This window comes from Eschrichtius robustus, chromosome 5 (genome assembly GCF_028021215.1).
Source record: "Eschrichtius robustus isolate mEscRob2 chromosome 5, mEscRob2.pri, whole genome shotgun sequence".
NCBI lineage: Eukaryota > Metazoa > Chordata > Mammalia > Artiodactyla > Eschrichtiidae > Eschrichtius > Eschrichtius robustus.
In genome coordinates, this window is record NC_090828.1 from 67,328,703 (window position 1) to 67,350,771 (window position 22,069).

Here is a 22,069-nt window from a genome sequence, read left to right on the forward strand (position 1 = left end):
AAAGCAGATGGTGATCACTGCTATGAAAGAAAACAGGATAACAGGATAGAGAATGACTGCAGAGTGGGGAGCAGGAGAGTTTTACCCAGAGTCTCTGTGGAAGGTGTCTTTGATGAGGTAAATGATGAGAAGGTAAATGATGAGAAAGAGTGTCTCAGTCCATGTGGGCTGCTGTAACAGAATACCATAGACTTAGTGACCTATAAACAACAGAATTTATTTCTCACAGTTCTGGAAGCTGCAAAGTCCCAGAATAAAGCGCCAGCAGATTCAATGTCTGGTGAGAGCCTGCTTCCTGATTCATAGGCAGCAGTCTTCTCGCTGTGTTTTCACATACAGGAAGAGGCAAGCAAGCTCTCTGGGGTGTCTTTTATAAATAAGGGCACTAATCCCATTCATGAAGGCTCTGCCTTCATGACCTAATACCCTCCCAAAGACCCCACCTCCAAATACCTTCACACTGGGGATTAGGTTTCAACATATGAATTTTGGGGGGGACATAAACATTCAGTCTATAACAATGGGACAGTTATTTGAAGACCTGAGGGAATAGAAAAGAACAATCTCAAGGCGCCGAAGTATGAGCCAGGGACACTCAAGAGACAGAAGGAAAACTGTTGTGCTTGTGTGCGATGAAACACGGGCAAGAGTAATAGACACTGAATTCAGAAAGGCATCTAGAGGCCATGGTAAGAAGTTCATGTTTTACTGTAATTTAATGTATATTGTACATATTATGTAATTTAATGTATATTGATTACAGTTACAATGGGAAACTCAAGGGAGAAAGGGTGAGCAGGGATCTGTTCTACTGTTTTTAAATTATCGCATCTGGCTACGGGGAAGGAACAGCAAAAAAGTCAAAGCAGGGAGACCAATTAGGGAGCTGTGTTAATAATCTAGGAAAGAGAGACTATGTCTTAGACTAAGGTGATGAGACTTACTGATGAACTGGATGTATGATATGAAGGAAAGGGAGAATTCGATGAACAGAGTTTCTTTCAATCTGAACAAATGGGTAGAAGATGAAACCATTAACTGGAATGGGTAAGATCAGAAAACAAGCTTGACAGGGCAAGCAGATGGTAGGTGGAAGAGGGATGTACTAAGTTTGAGATGCCAATTAGACATTCAAGAGTACACGGTGAGTTTTACACAAGTCTCGAGTTCTGAAGAGAATCTAACACCTGATTATGGATTTAGCAGTCATCAGGAAAGAGATGACATTTGAAATCATGAACCTGGATTAGCTCACCTAGGCAGAGAATGCAAGTTGACAAACAAAAGAGCCCAGACCAAACTCTGGAGACGCTTCAACATTTAGAAGTTGGGCAAAAGAGAAGGAACCAGTAAATTAGATTGAGAAGTAGCAATTAGAAGAAAAAGGAAAACAGGATATACATGGTATCACAGAAGCCCAGAGGAGGATAGTTGGTTTTTTCCAAAGGAGAGGTGATCAGTTTCGTCAAAGACTGCAAGGAGGTCAAGTGACATGAGTACTGAGAAATGACACTTAGATTTGGCAGAATAGACGTCATTGCTGTCATGGTTAAGAGATGTCTCATGGAGGTAGGGGGATAAAGTACTAGAAATATTGGTAAGATTGAGGAAAAAATGGAGGCGAGGAGATAGAGACAGCAAGTATGATCATTCAGGTTGGAATCAAGCAGGACAACTTAACCCATGCCTTTGTTGTCAGAATACCACACTAGATGGACCACTTTTTCTAACTCTGTATAATTATTTTCCCCTATCCAAAGGCAAAAGATACTATCTTCATATGAAAACCAAACTATCCTGTATTATAACTATACAAGCTATACTTTAGATGCTATTATTATCCACAGAATGAATTAAACATGTGATCGTTATTTATTGAAAAAAATTCACATTTCTTGTGGTCCTTATGGATTTTTGCATAAGTGTCATCCCTAAGAAAATTCATTGAGCATCTATCATGACAACTTCAAATTTGGTTCTAAATTATCCTAAGGTGCTAATGTGTCCAAAACACACTCTTGGTAAAGATTCAACCATCATGAAATATTTATTGTCCACAAATGATTTCCACTTTACAGACAGCACAGGTTGCTGATGTGGTTGAAATGAGATGCTTGATGTCTGCTACTCAGACATCCTGCTTGCTCAAGGGCTCCTTAGAATCCTCATCAGCTGCTCTGCTGAAGTGAATAAAAGCAGAATAGGGACATTTTCTGATTCTAATATGTATTTACAATTGCCATCAACCTCTAGAATCTGGTGATCCTGGCCATTCTTGACATTTATTCTTGACATATCAGCATCCTCAATAATGAAGCCAGAATTGTTATTAATATTAGTAGCCACAATAAGATGCCTAGGACTTCCTGAGCACTTACTGTGGGAATAGCACTCATTCAGAGCCTTACCTAATAATAAAGAAAATTGGTAACCCTGATTTAATGCTTACTGTGTACAATTGCTGCTAAAATCACTTTACATATGTTAATTCATCTAATCTTCAAAACTCGATGAGTTAGAAACCATAATTATTCTCATTTTGCAGATGGGGAAACTAAGACAAAGAAAAGTTGTTACTTGTAAACACAGTAAATAAGAAAGAGGCTAAGCTGGATTTTGTAACCAAGGAATCTGGCTCTAATGACCGTGCTTCCTAACCCCTACATTACCAACCTCATTATCAATATCTCTTTTTAATTATACAGTATTTATTAATCTCTTAACAATCCTGTGATGTAATTCTTATTATTATCTCTATTTTGCTACTGATAAAATGAGGTTTAGAGACGTCACACAGCTATTAGGTCAGAGCTACCTCTGTCTAGCACTGTGCTCTTTCTTTGCCCCATATTTTGCAACAGAGCACAGATATATGTAAAATGTCATGTTGCACTAGTCAAAGAGTTCCCACATTACACTCTGAAGGTGGCTGCCTTTGGTGGTGGTGAATGAAAACAATAAGATGCCTTGCTAATATGGACACACCTGCCTTGAATTTCACCTGGAGCTCTTGTGGAAATATTTGATTAAATTAAGAACTTTGAGGTAAAGGAACTGAATAGCTATAAATTATTATCATTTCATATCAATTTCTGATCTCTCTTCAAACATACTTCCATGTAAACAGTCTAGTATGTGCTTTGGCTTTTTCTACAAATGTCTCCTAATAGGAATGACTCACTTTCTTCCTTTTCAGGAAGAATTTAATTCTTTTAGCATTATCAATTTATTAATAAGAAAATTTTTTCACTGGTTAGTTTTAAAGAGATAATCCTGTTAATTTAACAGCATAAATTCTATACTCCAGTTTTTAAAAGATTATGACTTTTAGCCAATACTGGTCTTTCCTTAAACCCCAATTCACACTTCTAATTGCTTCCTAGATAATACCTACTGATACTCCTTCTGACTGAGTACATTCATTATTTTTTCCCTCCAGTCATGAATTTCTTCCTGAATGTCCTGTTAAGTCTGGTAGTGGTATATTTATGAAGCTAAGCTAAATGTCATCTTCAGCCTCTCCCTTTCTTTCACCCCTCACAGTCAATCAATCAGCAAATTCTACTTCAAATTACCAACTAAACAATGAATTGGAGGTCTGGACCCTCCTCTTCAACAACACACCAACATCACAATGACTAACTGGACCAAGCAATGGCTTTTTTTTTCTTTTTAACATCTTTATTGGGGTATAATTGCTTTAAAATGGTGTGTTAGTTTCTGCTTTATAACAAAGTGAATCAGATATACATATACACATATTCCCCATATGTCCTCCCTCTTGCGTCTCCCTCCCACCCTCCCTATCCCACCCCTCTAGGTGGTCACAAAGCACTGAGCTGCTTTATAAATGTTCTCCCTGCCTCTAATCATGACCTCGTTAAATACCTCCCTTAGGAAGATCCACGTGGCTCTTTCTTTTTCTAAAAGCCTTCCCATGGGATATCGTACCAGCTCATCACTGCTACGATTCTAAGCAGTGACAGTAAAGGCAGATAAGGGCTCTCATGGATAATATTAATAACGATTAACCTTTGCTTTAATTCATTTAATCATCACAACAACCACTGAGGTATCCACTGTTATGATCCCAATTTTGTAGACGAGGAAACTGAGACACGGAGTAATTACTTAGCTATTAAGTGACTATATAACATATGTTCATTATGTAAAATGTCAAAAACAATTCCTATTTTCCTAGAAAAAAACAATAATTAAACCTAAGGACAGATTCACAATTACATACCCCATAAGTAATCATGCTCACTATCAATCAGACTAGCACTTTTACCAGTATTTTACCAGTAGAGTACTTGATTAAAGATGATGCCTCCATTAGTAACGATACTGTGATTTATCTTCTCAACATGAATAACATATAGCGTTATATTGCTTTAATCATCTTGAAATTACTGAATTATGGAATTCCAGGCAAGGAAGTAAACTTAGAAATCACCTGATTCAAAGTCCTCGTTTTTAAAAAAATGGTGTTTGGAATATTTCAGTGAAATTCCTATGGAACCCATGGTGTCTACACGACACAGTGCAGTCCCCAGCGATGCACCACCAGAATTTACTCATCCATTCCCCAGGAATGAGCACTTAGATTATCTCCAGTTTCCCTCTGCCACAAACAATACCATAATTACCAAGATGCTCACTTTTACATGTCTGGTGAGCATTATGAATTTTCTAATCATGTAAAAAGTTATAGACAAATAAATAAACTATAAAAGCCTAAGATAAAAGTAGAAGAATGTCAAAAGCAAAGAGGCAGCCTTGAGTTACAGACTTCCCTTACATAAAAGTGTAAGGACTTTCATTCCTGACTGACACTGCATACGAACTGCTCTTCACTTCTCAGACACTGGATGGTCTTCACTCCATTCCTACCATAAACCTTACCCATCCCAGCTGATCCAATCCTGCCATCTCCAGTATTCCCAACCTCCCATCTTCGTTAAGAGCCCTCTGCCACCACTTCCATGGAAGATTTGTACCTGTTCCCTCACCATCACCTGAGCCCCTTTTTAGAAGCCGCTTAGCCGACTGTTCTGGAGTAGAAGGAAGGAGGTATGCACTTAGCAATCTGAAACTCTAGGTGCCCTTCTCTAGGAAATACTGAGTTAGTCCACATGCTATTTAAACCCTATGGTACTATTAACGGAAAACCCTCCATTGCATGATGTATCAAAGAGGCTTTTGTCGTCTCACAAGGAAACCCAACCACAATGTGGATTATTGTTGCTACGTTCTGACCTCTGTAACAAATACAGATTTTACTTTGTAAGCCGTGAAGGAGTATTACTCCATTCTGCTCTCTGGCAGGGCTGGAGAGGGGTGGGTGAAGGGACTCAAGAATGTCCAGCTTCCCTATATAGAGACTTTCAATCGATTCTGTTTTCAGTGCCATCCATTAACCCCTTGTTTTAGAAGAACACAGGGCCTCCATGTCCAGAGCCTTTTCAGAGTCCATTGGAACAATCTGACTTACTTCTTCAGGCACTTGGGTTTCTGCTGCTGCTTTTGCTCTGCTGAGAAAGTAATCATTCCGGTGTGCTTTATTTTTTCAAACTCCAGAAATTTTTTAAAACTCTCTTCCTTCTTGTCTCTTCTTGCATTCTCTTTGTATTCTTTTGCTTTCCTTCGAGTTAAATTTCAATAAGGAGTATAAATAAATATGTTGTTCAAACAAATATATTAAAATGAAAGTTTAGAGGGAATTTGTATGTTATACTATTTGGTTAATGACCTTTTTGTTACTGATTTGTAGGACCTCTTTTTACATTAAGGAAATTTACTATTTTGTCACATGTGGTATGACTATTTTGCTGATTTGGGCTTTTGTCTCTTGAGCTTTTTTTGTCATGCGAAAATGTTTTCATACTGGTTTAGTCAAATTTATCAGTCTTTTTCTCCCTTTTTGGTTTTTCTCATGCTTAGAAGACCATTTGCTTTAAAGATTATTAAAACATTTTGTCATGCTTTTTCCCTCAGCTTTACTGTTTGAGTTTTGTTTCTTCATCCATTTTTATGTTTTAGTTTTTGATCAGTCTGGAACTTATTTTGGGGTAAGGTGTGAGGTGAGACTCCAATTCTATCTTCCTCAAAATGGTTTCTCATTTTAGTTGTTTCTTTCACCTCTCATTTAAAATGCTACCCTTTTCTATGTGCTAAATCTTGGTATGCCAGTATGCCTTGGGTCTAATTTGGGTTTGTTTAATTCACTTCTTTGTCTACTAATATGACAGCTTTAATTTTTGCAGATCTATAATTAGCTTTAATATCAGGTGGAATTTGTCCTTTCTGATTGCTCTTCTTAAAACAATATTTTAGATTATTCTTATACTTTCATTTTTCCTTGTTAATATTTTAAAGTTTGTGTAGTTTCAAAAGACACATATAAACGTTAAAAAATTAATATGAAAAAATATACTAGAACCAAAAATAATTATATTATTGTTTATAATAGTTTTTCACTTTATTCCCCTGATTTTTTGAGGTCAACAATAACATATATGTAAATAATGGCTTCTTCCACTTTTCTAATTGTTATAGCTCTTATTTCTTTTTCCAGAAAGTGTTAAATAATAATGTTGGTAGTGGACATATTTTTTTATTTCTGGTTTTAATGAGAATGCTTCTAAATTTCTCCATCAAAAATTAAGCAAGGCTTTGCATTGAAATGTATCATCTCAATGTATGGAGGTGATCATATGGTGTTAATCTTTTAACTGCTTATACTGAATTTAAAAAATTACCTTTAGCCATTCTAAGGGAAATAAATTCATATCACTTAGTTCATTAAACAATCACAGGACTTCCAGGGTCTTCTTCAGAACCGTCAACCCCCTCCTGCATTATTCCCTTCCTTCTCAGTCTCAACTGCCACAGGACCGTGGAAGGGTGTGGATGACAACTAAACCACCCCCTGTGGTTTCATATATTTTCTGGGTAGTAAGGTATCTAGAATCATGTAAATTTGTACTAAAAATTCAGTTTTTGGCAAAGAGTTTCTGTTACACTTTGCACACATTAGGAAGAATGCCTTTTGTGTTTAGCATAAGAGACTAAGATTAAAACACTGTGTATTGAAAGGTCGAGGACAAAGTTGCTGAGATGGGAAACACACTGGACTTGAAAACAGAAATTCCAATTATGTGCTTGCCCCTTGCTACCTTTTCTTGGACTAGTCATTTGACTACTCTGAGACACAGATAATGAGTGAAAAAGATCACTGTAAGTTTTAAAGCACCCTACCAACATAAGGCATCATCTTCCAATTTTAAGTATGTTGAAAATCTTTAAAATTATTTATTTCAAAATTGCCTTTAAAGCATATTAAGTTTTTCACAATACTTAACTCAATAAAATGAGTTTTTGTCCTACACAAAATGACATGAAGTCCATTAAAAGAGGGCAGTTCACTACAATGCAGCTTCTCTAGCAACACACAGAGCCGCCCCAGTGTGCAAGTGGTACCTCTCAGCTTTGAACCCACAACTTGCTATTCTTCCAGAACCTCCTGGTTCTGACCATTACCTTTTGTTTCCTTTCAAAGCGTGGGCTTCCTTACGTCAGGGTCTTGAGAAATTTGCAGCCACTTCCCTTTAAATGCACAAGTCTCAGGACTTGGTTGGGAAGATGAGGGAAGTCTTCAGAAAGCAGCTCCAGAAACTTAAAGAAGCTGTGAATGCTTCTGGAGGCAAATGAGCCCAGAATATAGAAGCCTGTGGGTTCTCTAATAATAACCTTCCCCATCTTTCCACTCTTCTGTAGCAGCGAACACTAGACAGAAATGAATAGCTCGATAAATTATACTGCCACTAGTGAAGTTTAACATTCAAGTCATTTATTCTTCTGTTCAATTCTGCTAGATGTATGTTAAATTAAACAATGAGGGGACAGTGGCTCCATTTGCCTGTAAAGTCTCAGTTCTGGTTTTGGTGTCACCTTTACACCATGACTCTTAAGCCATCCAGTGGACGTAGTAAATTAACCTCTCTCCGATGCATCAAGAAGAGGATAGTTATATACAATCCTTGCAAGAATTGAGAAGATAATCATACAAGTCATTTTCTGTGTTCTGTGGTTCAGATTAAGAATGAATTTTTGATAATGGAGGAAAAAGGTTAAGATATGGTTTTGAAGTCAGATCACTTGGATTCTAACTTCACCTCTTTCTACCTGTACATCCTTTTTTTTTTTTTTTTTGAAGGGGGGAGTGTGGGGGAAACTCAACTTCCTCACTGGTGAAAAGGCAAAAGTAATAGTACCTACTTCTTGAGATTTATACATGTAAGACACTCAGAACAGAACCTAACATATAGTAAATTTTCAATAAATGTTATTATATTGAAAGAAAATAAAAGCAATAAAGTCTCTTCCTCCGAAAAAAGACATGTCTTCTTTAACCTTTCATATATTTAAGTAAAATTTAGCATTTGTGTAAACATCAGAAAGATGTATTATCATTCTGAATGAGAGGTACTGTATTCTAAATTGTAAGCCCAGTAGTTTAGATAAAATATTTTTCATTACTATGAAACTATGTGGTCGATAAAATGTTTTTCCAGGTTATAGTTTCTTCTTTTTTTATTTATCCAACATATATTGACTAAAACATATTCAACCAGACATTATTAGGAACGTTAAAAGAAAAATGCTTCATCTCAGCCCATAAAAAGTTAATGTGACCTGGAAGGGGAGAGAAGATATCTAACCTATTGACTCTATCACATGGTCAATGCCTCCAATACACATAACCAAGATATTACATAAATTTGGAAGCAAAGCATGATTTCTAATCAATGATATTAAGCACAGATACGTGGAGCATATGGCTTTTGAATCAAATCCAGAATCATCAGTGGTGTATGCACAGGTTGAAAAGGGCTCCATGGGTAAAATATCTAACTGGAGAGGTTTACAGATGTTTATATAAATGGGCAAAGACTCCAGTTTCACTGATAAGCAATAATATGATATGAGGCTGGCAATGTAAGATGATCGCACTATGTGGAATATGAAGGCTGCCAAGGTATGTCTGAAGTTTTATTTGGTTGGCACTAAAGAATAGATATTTTCTTGGTGGACTGATTGATATTTGTTTCTTCTTTAGGTTTCTTTGGTTAGCTTGGTAGCCAATGCTCTCGGTTACTCAGAACTTGGTGCCATCAAATCCCTACGGACATTAAGAGCTTTAAGACCACTGAGGGCTTTATCCCGGTTTGAAGGCATGAGGGTAAGAAAAATAAAGGCTCTCTGATGATTCATGTCAAAATTAAATGTAGAGACTTCCCTGGCAGTCCAGTGGTTAAGACTCCGGGTCCCAACGCAGGGGGCACAGGTTCAATCCCTGGTCAGGGAACTAAGATCCCACATGCCACACAGCGTGGCCAAAAAATAAATAAATAAAACGTGTTGTTGAAAAAAAAATTAAGTGTAGGTAATGATTTAGATACAGAAGGCTGCCATACTTTATTTTTTTTTTTTTAGTTATTTCTGAGATACACATTTTAAATAACTAGAATTATGACTTATAACATTATACCAGCACATATAAGATTTTTAGAAATTTCATGTAATGTCTGAAACATTTATATTAACATATTTCCATACAAATAACCCAAAGAAAGTATAGTATTAGCTGTTTTTTTGGTTTTTTTTTTTATACTGCAGATTCTTATTAGTCATCAATTTTATACACATCAGTGTATACATGTCAAACCCAATTGCCCAATTCAGCACACCACCATCCCCACTCCACCACGGTTTTCCCCCCTTGGTGTCCATACGTTTGCTCTCTACATCTGTGTCTCAAATTCTGCCCTGCAAACCAGTTCATCTGTACCATTTTTCTAGGTTTCACATACATACATCCATCCATAATATACGATATTTGTTTTTCTCTTTCTGACTTACTTCACTCTGTATGACAGTCTCTAGATCCATCCACTTCTCAACAAATGACTCAATTTCATTCCTTTTAATGGCTGAGTAATATTCCATTGTATATATGTACCACATCTTATTTATCCATTCGTCTGTCGATGGGCAGTTAGGTTGCTTCCATGACCTGGCTATTGTAAATAGTGCTGCAATGAACATTGGGGTGCATGTGTCTTTTTGAATTATGGTTTTCTCTGGGTATATGCCCAGTAGTGGGATTGCTGGATCATATGGTAATTCTATTTTTAGTTTTTTAAGGAACCTCCATACTGTTCTCCATAGTGGCTGTATCAATTTACATTCCCACCAACAGTGCAAGAGGGTTCCCTTTTCTCCACACCCTCTCCAGCATTTGTTGTTTGTAGATTTTCTGATGATGGCCATTCTAACTGGTGTGAGGTGATACCTCATTGTAGTTTTGATTTGCATTTCTCTAATAATTAGTGATGTTGAGCACCTTTTCATGTGCTTCGTGGCCATCTGTATGTCTTCTTTGGAGAAACGTCTATTTAGGTCTTCTGCCCATTTTTGGATTGGGTTGTTTGTTTCTTTAATGTTGAGCTGCATGAGCTGTTTATATATTTTGGAGATTAATCCTTTGTCCATTGATTCGTTTGCAAATATTTTCTCCCATTCTGAGGGTTGTCTTTTTGTCTTGTTTATGGTTTCCTTTGCTGTGCAAAAGCTTTGAAGTTTCATGAAGTCCCATTTGTTTATTTTTGTTTTTATTTCCATTACTCTAGGAGGTGGATCAAAAAAGATCTTGCTGTGATTTATGTCAAAGAGTGTTCTTCCTATGTTTTCCTCTAAGAGTTTTATAGTGTCTGGTCTTACATTTAGGTCTCTGATCCATTTTGAGTTTATTTTTGTGTATGATGTTAGGGAGTGTTCTAATTTCATTCTTTTACATGTAGCTGTACAATTTTCCCAGCACCACTTATTAAAGAGACTGTCTTTTCTTCATTGTATATCTTTGCCTCCTTTGTCATAGATTAGTTGACCATAGGTGCGTGGGTTTATCTCTGGGCTTTCTATCTTGTTCCATTGATCTATGTTTCTGTTTTTGTGCCAGTACCACATTGTCTTGATTGCCATACTCTTCTGATATTTATTTTATAGAATTACAAAATTTCAAAGCAGAAATCCTAAGGATCACTAAGCCTGGCCTCCTGAAACTAAAACAGGCCCTCAGAAATTGTTTGTGGCAGAACTAGAACTAGAATCCAAGTCTTCTGGTGACAGTTAAAGGATATTTCCACAACAAGTAAAAACTATGTGTTGCCATTTATTTCTTTTCATTGCTTATGCATTTTATAATGACTATTTACTACTGACATTCATCCTAGGAGGAGATTTTTCTTCCTCTCAATAGGTAGTTTGATTTCTCAAAAATTACCAGTAATGAATGACAGATAGAATGGTTTTTGTATGCTCTACTTCTGCAATTAATATCAGTAATAAAAGTTGTTGTACAAGAAAACAACACTAAATTGTAGCCTCTGACAAAATCTATATATCCTAAGCAACCAAAGTAGGGGTTAGGATAATTAACTAAGCATTGAAGGCAACCCCTGGGGTTTGTTTCATAGATCTCCCTTTTAAGTGAGCATTCTGAATGAGGTTCACTTTTTCCATTAGCACTTGTATTTTCCTCTCCAGCTCTCTTCCTTAGTGTATATTTTATGCATCTAAACATAAAGTACACACCTATATACACATCTACTTGCCACGCCCCTCAAAATATTATTTAGCACAAAGGCCAGCTTTGTTTAATCCAGCTTGCAGATGCACATGGATATTGAATTTCTTCTAGGCCACGGGGCTTTTAAGTTAGGAGGTGGTTTGTTTAAGCGATAAAAACACTTCAGTCTTGACTTTGAGATTCACTCACCAAGAAGAATGAAACCACTCTCCAGATGCACTGTAAGCAAAGAAATACTTGCTTTTACATTATAATTTTCTTTCATTGCTGCTTGATAAATAAAGTCACAAGACAAGATAAAATTAATAAAAATGATTATGTAATTTCAAGTTTTTTCCACACCAGTCTTTTACCATTACTCACATTATTTAAGCCTTCGTCTGGTTGCATGGTTTCATATTAATAATTCATTTTTGAGGGGAGATAGCAATTGAACAAAATAGAAAACTTCAAGTTTGCTCTAATCTGAAAACTATTCTAAGTTTGGCATTCTTAATTTTGTCATATGGCAGAATTAACATTCTAGGTATAAAACATGGTAAAAAGTATGCGTTTATTTGATGATAAGAGAACTTGTGGGAGGTCATTTTACACAAATTTTAGAGCCAAGAAAACCTGGTTTCAGTATAATATACATGACAATTTCTAAAAGAAATAAGATTCAAGTAACATAAGAAATTTTTACAGTTTTGGATTTCAGGTTTTGATATTAATTTAAAGTTCTTTGGTGTTGATTTCTAAAATAATGTTTCAGTATTTTAAAATAAAACAATCGTTTCATTTAATATAAGTGCTTAACAAAATAGTCCCAGTATGAGCTAGATTAATTAGATAACAAAAGATACAAATCACTAGAGATTTGAAAATACACATTAATCTCTTCTGAATTTAGAGGAAAGATGACTGAATTTCTCCTTCATGAAATAGGTTGGCCTGGGTTGGTGAAGTAACACGTGCCCTGAAGTGAACATTTAAGAGATTTGGATCAATAATAATGGGAATACATTCAGTAATTTATGTCCAGAGATGAATTCCATCTCATTTCCTAATTTAATATACTTTTTTAAAATTAGGAATTATCAATATGGGGAAAAAGGACCTTGTAAATTCCTTATACCATTCTTCATCTTCATCAAAAGTTAACTTGATCTGGTGATACAGATTTAAGGCATTATTAATACTTTGTTTATTTGTAATGGGTTTGTTTAACCATGTTTTCAAATCATCAGTCATTCATGAACACTCTTGAAAGTTAACATGTATTGTTGAATGATGATTGTTTCTTGTTGGTATTTAATACAACTTTTTTTTTCTTTTTTTCCCCAGCATACAAACATTTTCTGACTCCATCTTACTATATCAGGTTTTTGTTTATTTCTTTTCACACTTTGGCATATTTTGCTTTCTTTAAATCCTTTAGCTCTTCAGTGTGTCACTGTTTGTTTTCCCCTACCGACTATGTCCTAGAAAATATTAGAAGAAACAAACTTGTCCACATAGATTTTTATTTAACTCGCTTCACACCCATTTTATATTGAATAAATAACGGAAGAAATGGTTTCCATTTTAACGATTTGTAAGCTGCCTTATCCTTATCTCCTCTTCTAGGTGGTTGTGAATGCTCTTGTTGGAGCAATTCCCTCTATCATGAACGTGCTGTTGGTTTGTCTCATCTTCTGGCTGATCTTTAGCATCATGGGTGTGAATTTGTTTGCTGGCAAGTTCTACCGCTGTGTAAACACGACAACTGGTAACATGTTTGAAGTTAGTGAAGTTAACAATTTGAGTGATTGTCAGGCTCTTGGCAAGAAAGCTCGGTGGAAAAACGTGAAAGTAAACTTTGATAATGTTGGCGCTGGCTATCTCGCATTGCTTCAAGTGGTAAGTGCCTACTGTATGAGTTTTGAATACATTTTCAAAATGTTTCAAGTAAGATGATTTCTCTGATGTTCTTTGAGTGATTAATATCTGATAGCACGAAAGTAGTTGATGGTAACACCTGTACTATTAGCATGACTTGACTGTAAAGAAGATGTTTTGCAGTGATTTTAAAATGTATTTTCCCCCGTGTTCAGTTGTTAATATGTTTTAATGTGATTTCTGCTTCCTGTCTTTTCTTATTCTATTATTGAGTGTTACTGTGCTATTACCATTTTTAATTTTCTGTAGCAATAAATGCCAAAGAAGCAATTATATGTATTAAAATAATAACATATATAATGTAGTGATTAATTAAATGTATAGATTATTAATCTATGTATTAATCAATTAATACACAGATACAGATAATGTACAGATTAATGTACAGATAATTAATTGTACCAACATCTAAGGAGTATAGTTCTACTATGTGTGGAAATGCAAATCTTATGGAGTGGATTTCAAAATGTGTAATATTTAATTATTTTGACTTAACTGACAGTATATTAACTAATCAAGAATTTAATGAAAACAGTTGAGTGTTTAAACACACCAGAGGTTTGAATCATAGAGCTTACCTTTTGAAAGGGATTTGAGACTGAGATGAGAGTTTCACCTAGTTACATGTTAGTGTAGAAAAAAATAGAATACCTTCCAAGACAAACAAAGAAAAAGAGTTCCAGTTTTGAAATAAAATCTTGTTCTATTTCAATTTCATTTCTTCATTCAATCCATTTCAATCTCTTTGTAGAATATTTCATAATATTGTACAAAAAATTATACGTAATAACACTATCATATTTTCATATGGTAAAATGCATATTCTTGGATTAGGTTTTTATGCAGAATTCAAATATATGTTGTTTACAGGCCACATTTAAAGGCTGGATGGATATTATGTATGCAGCTGTTGATTCACGAGATGTAAGTTTCACTCAAATACTATTTATAGCTACTAGATTTTTCCATAGTGATAATTTAACTGAAAGGCTCAGAATTTTATATTAGAAGCAATCAGAACATTTATAACTGCATATAGAAATTCTCTTTTTAAGCCAATTCACTTCAATGTAAATGATATTTTGGTTAACATATGTCTATCATAGATCTAATATGAAAGGATATCTAACTGCATGGATTAGAAGAATCAGATTGGTCCAGTAAATGAGACTCTTAAGATTGGGAAAGCTGATCAGTGGGGAAGTAACTTGTCTCTCCCTATCCCTGGAGATTATGATAAACCAGAGTCTGTGAAGCAGCTTCCAAAAATATCATGATAAAAGCAAGCAAGTTTCAGGGAAACTCAATTTAGAAAACAGGAATAAAAATAGTTCCTCAGAACATATCTGTTTATGCTGAATTTTCCTCTTAGAATTCGATGTTCTGTTATTAAAGCCTTATCTCCAAGAGCTAGCATTTCCAAACCCAAGGAGAAAATATTGCAAAAAAATTATAGTAAGACTAATAACAGGTTCAAAATGTTTGCCTTGTTTATACCACTGCTATTTACTCTAAAGAATACGTACAGGTAAGCCACAATGGGAAAACAGATTTAAGAACAATTGTAAAATTACAAATTTTCATTATACTAGGTCATACTAATTTGAAAAAAGAATTGCTTTTGCAGAACAGTATCTCAGGTCAAGGCAAAAATAACTCTATAGTAAGTAACAACAGTCACCAAATTTTTAATTTAGCTCAAGTATTTATTGTGTTTTTAAATATTATTTAATATTTTCAATATTATTTAGGTTAAACTTCAGCCTGTATATGAAGAAAATCTGTATATGTACTTATACTTTGTCATCTTTATCATCTTTGGGTCATTCTTCACTCTGAATCTGTTCATTGGTGTCATCATAGATAACTTCAACCAACAGAAAAAGAAGATAAGTATTCCTCAGCTCTCACCTTTCTCCATTCTGAGGTTCTGTCTGTTTTACATACAAATAACCAGGACACTCATAGTCATGACAGAGTTAGATCATTTTTAAATTGCCTTCCATTCACTATGTGATCAGTTCAGCTGCAGAGGAGTCCAGCTTCTAACTGGTGGCTCCTCTCCAGATTCATCCTCTGCAGATCTGCTGTAGTGTCTTTCTGACTCAAAAATATGACCACTGCTTCAAAACATCCAGTGGGCCTCAATGCTTTACCCTTGCTTACAGAGCCTTTCAGGAATTATCTCCACCCAGTCTTCCTGCTTCATCTTCTCCCACACCACACTTTCTATATGCACTTCCCTACTCCTCAGGTCACCACCCACCCACCATTAACACTATCACTTGCTACATACACAGCTACATGGATTTTCTGCCCTTTTCTGAACAAGGCATGCTCTTCTCCCTCCATGACTTTACATAGGATTTTCTCTTCCTAAAATGCTTTGCCTAGCAAACCCTTAATCATCCTTTAAGGTCTAGCTTAAGGGTACTCCCTTATATAAAGCCTGTTTCTGAATCTTGGAACAGATTCAGAAACAGATTATTGTTATCTCTGCAGTACTGGGTTGTTTTCGTTTGTTGGCATATAGACACTGCGTCTTATATATCTATGTAGTTCTGATATTGGGTACATTGTCTAAGACACAGGAAGTGCTCAAAAAGTGCTGAATAAAGAAGTAAAATTGTCAACACTGAAATGGACTAAGATTTTTTTTCTTTCATGAAAATATATTTGAGACTCCTGAGCCTCCTTCTAAACGTAATATAATCAAATGAGAATCCTGTGCTAATCAGAGTTTTATGTGATTATGGGTTTTACATAATGTTAAGGTACTCAGAATTTCACATAAAAGGTAAAAGCAGGATAAATCTATATGAAGTAGGATAATATCCATTTAAAAACTGAAAAAAAGGATTAAAGGAAAGACTCAGAAATACTTTTGTAAAAGTACTGTTGTAATACAGGTTGGATTGTAACCAGTTTTATACTATGTCTTTACTTTGGAGGTCAAGACATATTTATGACAGAGGAACAAAAAAAATATTACAATGCAATGAAGAAACTTGGGTCCAAGAAACCTCAGAAACCCATACCTCGGCCTGCAGTAAGAATTACTCATCTTCTTTAACATTCCAAAGCCCTATTTCCATATGATGAAATTGGGCAGTGCTCTGGATCAGAACATATTAGGTGATATCACCAATATATAATATGACCTAATTGTAAAGTACATACTGTGTAACACAATTTGCAACTACTACACTTGTAAGAATTACTAAGTTCTTAAAAATGAGGCAATGTTCTTTAGTTTGTCAGTTGAAAACCTCCAAGTCAGGGTTCCCAATAACTGCTTCCAAAGCAAGGTTCATGCTCCTGCTGCCACCTACTGCTTCCAACAACGCATCTGGTCCCAGCTCCTCTGATCTTGTTACACGGCAACCTCTTGTCCTTTTAAGTAGATGGAGTTTTCCAGACTTCCCATTCTACACCCATGGGCTCCCTCTATGCTGTTTGTTCTCTCCATTGTTATGACTAGAAAATATTTTTAACATTTTTAGAAAGGAAAAGGGTATCATCAAAATAGTTTGTTTCAGCAAATACACCCACACACAAAAGATTTACTCAGAATGCATACTCTGTGGAGCTTCATTATAGTGGAAAGTCATAAAGATGGTGGATTATGTTCACAGAGCTGTATTCTCAATCACCTATCCTCTTAGATGGGTAAGGAATAAGGAAGAAGGTAAATACTGTACGTAAAGTCACAAAGCCTGTAATCGCCAGAACTGGGACTTGACAAGGTCTCATGAATCCTATAAATGACTTCACTTTGCATTATTTTTAAGAGTAGTTGGAGTAGGTGCAGGTGGGGGGGTGGGGTGTGGGGAGGTGGGGGGGGAGGGGAAGCAGGGTGGAGGGAGGAGGTAAGGCAGGGAACACAAAAGGGCATATACCTGCTTTACTGAATGTCATTTAAATATTATAGTTAGAAGAGGCAGAATTAAATAGAAAACAACTGACATATTTTGAGGGATGGACAGACAGAAATAAGCTATAATTCAAAATCCGTAAAGCACTGATAAATGAATTGGCATGTTCATCCATCTAAAAGTCTGTCTGTATTAACCTACTTTGTAAATCTTCATTATTAGTTGTCATTAGTTTTTGTAAAAATTATCATAGTTATTAAAATCAAGCAAAGCCCATGCACATTATCAACCAGTTGCCACCAATTTATGTTTTATTCAGCTTTGTCTTCCCATGAGACCTAAATAAAACAATTATATTTTGGTTTTGTCATATGACATTTTTCATTTATTTCTCTTTTTTAAACAAATTTGTTTGCGGTAATGTGAGAAGGGTGCACATCCCATGGGCCATACATAGAAGGACTTCATCTGCAATTTTATGGATCAATATTTATGAAATATGCATATTAACCTTCTCCTTCCTCTCTTTCTAGAACAAATTCCAAGGAATGGTCTTTGATTTTGTAACCAGACAAGTTTTTGATATCAGCATCATGATCCTTATCTGCCTCAATATGGTCACCATGATGGTAGAAACTGATGACCAGAGCAAATATATGACTCTAGTCTTGTCCCGGATCAACCTTGTGTTCATTATCCTGTTCACTGGAGAATTTGTGCTGAAACTTGTCTCCCTCAGATACTACTACTTCACCATAGGCTGGAACATCTTTGATTTTGTGGTGGTGATTCTCTCCATTGTAGGTAAGAATGGTTTATTTACAGAGAAGTGCTGTTGTTGGAAAAGTCCCCAAAGCCTATCACCTGTGTAACATGGAAATTAGATCTAAGAATCACAATGTGTATAGATCTAAAGTTCAACACTCTTGTTCATCTTCCACTAACTGAAGAATTTAACTATTCGAAAAAAGAAAACAATATATTTGAAGATTTCAGAAATAGTCTTTGTTTGCTGTTGGCACATTTCATATGCGAGGATAACTATTCATAGTAATTGGGTGCATATAATCTTAAAATGCCATACCACTATGTGAGATTATTTAACTTATAGGATTTTGCAAGAGTCCATATTGGTTTATGACATTATAGAATTATTAAATAAAACTCTGTAATCTTTCACTGGTAATATTAGGAAGTGGATCCAAACAGTAAAGGTTTATACTCATAACAAATTTGTTGTTTTCATTAACCTTGCAAAGGAAAAGCATTCATATAAGCATAAGATACTCACTGTTTAGCTGTTTTCTGTATTGTTCCATAGGTATGTTTCTCGCTGAGCTGATAGAGAAATATTTTGTGTCCCCTACCCTGTTCCGAGTGATCCGTCTTGCCAGGATTGGCCGAATCCTGCGTCTGATCAAAGGGGCCAAGGGGATCCGCACGCTGCTCTTTGCTTTGATGATGTCCCTTCCTGCGTTGTTTAACATCGGCCTCCTGCTCTTCCTGGTCATGTTCATCTACGCCATCTTTGGAATGTCCAACTTCGCCTATGTTAAAAAGGAAGCTGGAATTGATGACATGTTCAACTTCGAGACCTTTGGCAACAGCATGATCTGCCTGTTCCAGATTACCACCTCTGCTGGCTGGGATGGACTGCTAGCACCTATTCTCAACAGTGCACCACCTGACTGTGACCCTGACACAATTCACCCTGGCAGCTCTGTTAAGGGAGATTGTGGGAACCCATCTGTGGGGATCTTCTTTTTTGTCAGTTACATCATCATATCATTTCTGGTCGTAGTGAACATGTACATTGCTGTCATCCTGGAGAACTTCAGTGTTGCTACTGAAGAAAGTGCAGAGCCCCTGAGTGAGGATGACTTTGAGATGTTCTATGAGGTCTGGGAGAAGTTTGATCCCGATGCCACCCAGTTCATAGAGTTCTCCAAGCTCTCTGACTTTGCGGCCGCCCTGGATCCTCCTCTTCTCATAGCAAAACCAAACAAAGTCCAGCTCATTGCTATGGATCTGCCCATGGTCAGTGGGGACAGGATCCACTGCCTCGACATTTTATTTGCCTTTACAAAGCGTGTTTTGGGTGAAAGTGGAGAGATGGATGCCCTTCGAATACAAATGGAAGATCGGTTCATGGCATCGAACCCCTCCAAAGTCTCCTATGAGCCCATTACAACCACTTTGAAACGCAAACAAGAGGAGGTATCTGCTGCTATCATTCAGCGTAATTTCAGATGTTATCTTTTAAGGCAAAGGTTAAAGACGGTATCAAGTGAGTATAACAAAGAGGCAATCAAAGGGAGGATTGATTTACCTATAAAAGACAACATGATTATTGACAAATTAAATGGGAACTCCACCCCAGAAAAAACAGATGGAAGTTCCTCTACCACCTCTCCTCCTTCCTATGATAGTGTAACAAAGCCAGACAATGAAAAGTTTGAGAAAGACAAACCAGAAAAAGAAAGCAAAGGGAAAGAGGTGAGGGAAAATCAAAAGTAAAAAGAGACAAAGAATTATCTTTGTGATCAACTGTTTACAGCCTAAGAAGGTAAAGTTTAGGTGTCAACTGGACTCCCAGAGGAGGTCTATGCCAAACTGACTGTTTTAACAAATACTCATGGTCAGTGCCTATAACAAGACAGTGACCTCTCCATCACTACAACTCTGTGAGTCAGGGTATCAACACTGACAAGAGGTTGCTGTTTTCATTACCAGCTGACACTGCTGAGGAGAAACTCAATGGCTACCTAGACTGTAGGAATAGTTGTGCAAAGTGATCATTGTAACTACACCAAACACTTTTAGTACAGTACTTGCATCCACTCTATTTTTAACCTCCATATCTGCCATATTTTTACAAAATTTGTTCTAGTGGATTTCCCTGGTCACTAATTCGTAGTTTATTCATAATACTACGTCACTATTTTTGTAAATGAAATTTAAGTTGAGAAAAAAGTATATAAGATCCCTGTGTTCCTACTCCACAAGTTTCTCGAATAATCAGACAAAAGGGTTTTGTCCAAGAGATGAAATTCTTGCTCAAAACCAGAAAAAAAAAATTCTAATAACAATTTCAGGTACTTCCATTTTCTAGACGGCTTTAATTTTGAAACTGTTTTAGTCTGTTTGTTTATATCTAAACAGTTATGTGCCTGTAAAGTCTCCTCTAATTTTTAAAGGATTATTTTTATGCAAAGTATTCTGTTTCAGCAAGTGCAAATTTTATTCTAAGTTCCAGAGCACTATATTTAATTTTGGTTAAATGTTTTCCAAAAAAAGTAATCTAATAAATCTGTTCTAGAAAAGTATATCTAAAGTATCGCTTTAGAATAGTTGTTCCATCTTCTGATGCAGTGTTGCTTTGCCATCTTCTGCTCTCAGCAAAGCTGACATTTTATGTCAATTAAATACACCCTCTGTTATGTAAATAGTTATTTTATCCTGTGGGGCATGTTTGGGAATATATATATATATATTTATGTGTGTGTATATATATATATATATATATCTCCTGATAAACAACTTCTATTAAATCAAATATGTACCACAGTGTATGTGTCTTTTACGAGCTTCCAACAGGGATGTATCCTGCACCATTCATTAAATAGTCTGAAGACTAACACTAATGCATGTTAATTACCTATGCTGCTCTATTTTACTCAATCCATTCTTCACAAGTCTTGGTGAGAAGTTGTCACATGTTGGTAGTAGAGTGATTTCAACCAGCTCTGTGTCTAGTACATCAAGCAGAATAGCTTGCAGTTATTTAAAAGCACCTTTCCTTTTGCATTTTTAATTCAACTTGTGTCATATGGTGTCTCTCTAGATTTCAAGGAAACACACTGCATACTGCCTACTGTCAAAACCTATACTTCATATTTTGCTAAAAATACGTCCAAAACTTGTTTAAATATAAATAATGTAAAAATATGATCAATTTTATTTGTTGCATTTTGTACATAAGAAAATTATTTTCAGGTTGATGACATGCCAATTTATTTTACTTTATGCTTTTTCTTTTTATTTTTAATCACAACTCCAAACTTTTAAATCCATAAGAATTTTCAATGGATAATTTCTTAAAATAAAAGTTAGACAATGTGTTTTGTGGATTTCTTTGTTATAATATATTTTCTACCATTCCAGTAGGAGAACATTGGTCAAAAATTCAAACCTAGATCATTTTCTACCAACTATGGTTGCCTCGATATAACCCTTTATTCATGGAAGGTTTTTTTTTTACTTAACTTTTGTAGTATTTGCTTATGCAGACTAGTCTTATTTTTTTAATTCCTGTTGCACTAAAGTTATCAGAGATATAACTTGGGCTCTGACCCTTTTAGCCATGAACATAGTGGCTAAGCTGTGCAATTACCTAACATGATATAAATTTTTGTTTTTTGCACAAACCAAAAGATAAATGTTAATTCCTTTTACACAACTATTTACTTGTAGTGTATTGATGAACTGCATGCAGGGAATTGCTATTACTAAAAAGAATGGTGAGCTATGTCATTATTGAGCCAAATGAATAAATATTTCATTTTTTATTGTATTTAATTTCCTGGCTTCTGGGTTTTTTTTATTGTTAGAAGTTTAAAAC

The 22,069-nt window shown here is 35.6% G+C and overlaps 1 protein-coding gene across 6 annotated transcripts in view; it reads left to right on the forward strand.

The window, feature by feature from the left end:
- Positions 1–21,478, forward strand: part of LOC137765338 (sodium channel protein type 3 subunit alpha-like) — a 112,974-nt gene extending 91,496 nt beyond the window's left edge. For all 6 annotated transcript variants that reach the window (XM_068544980.1, XM_068544976.1, XM_068544979.1 and 3 more), the window contains 7 exons: positions 9,122–9,244; positions 13,262–13,534; positions 14,444–14,497; positions 15,325–15,462; positions 16,518–16,622; positions 17,982–18,252; positions 18,770–21,478. In XM_068544980.1, the coding sequence (XP_068401081.1) occupies positions 9,122–9,244; positions 13,262–13,534; positions 14,444–14,497; positions 15,325–15,462; positions 16,518–16,622; positions 17,982–18,252; positions 18,770–19,965 (2,160 nt within the window). In that variant the 3' untranslated portion in view covers positions 19,966–21,478. The remainder of the gene's footprint in view (positions 1–9,121; positions 9,245–13,261; positions 13,535–14,443; positions 14,498–15,324; positions 15,463–16,517; positions 16,623–17,981; positions 18,253–18,769) is intronic.
- Positions 21,479–22,069: the final 591 nt, after the last annotated feature.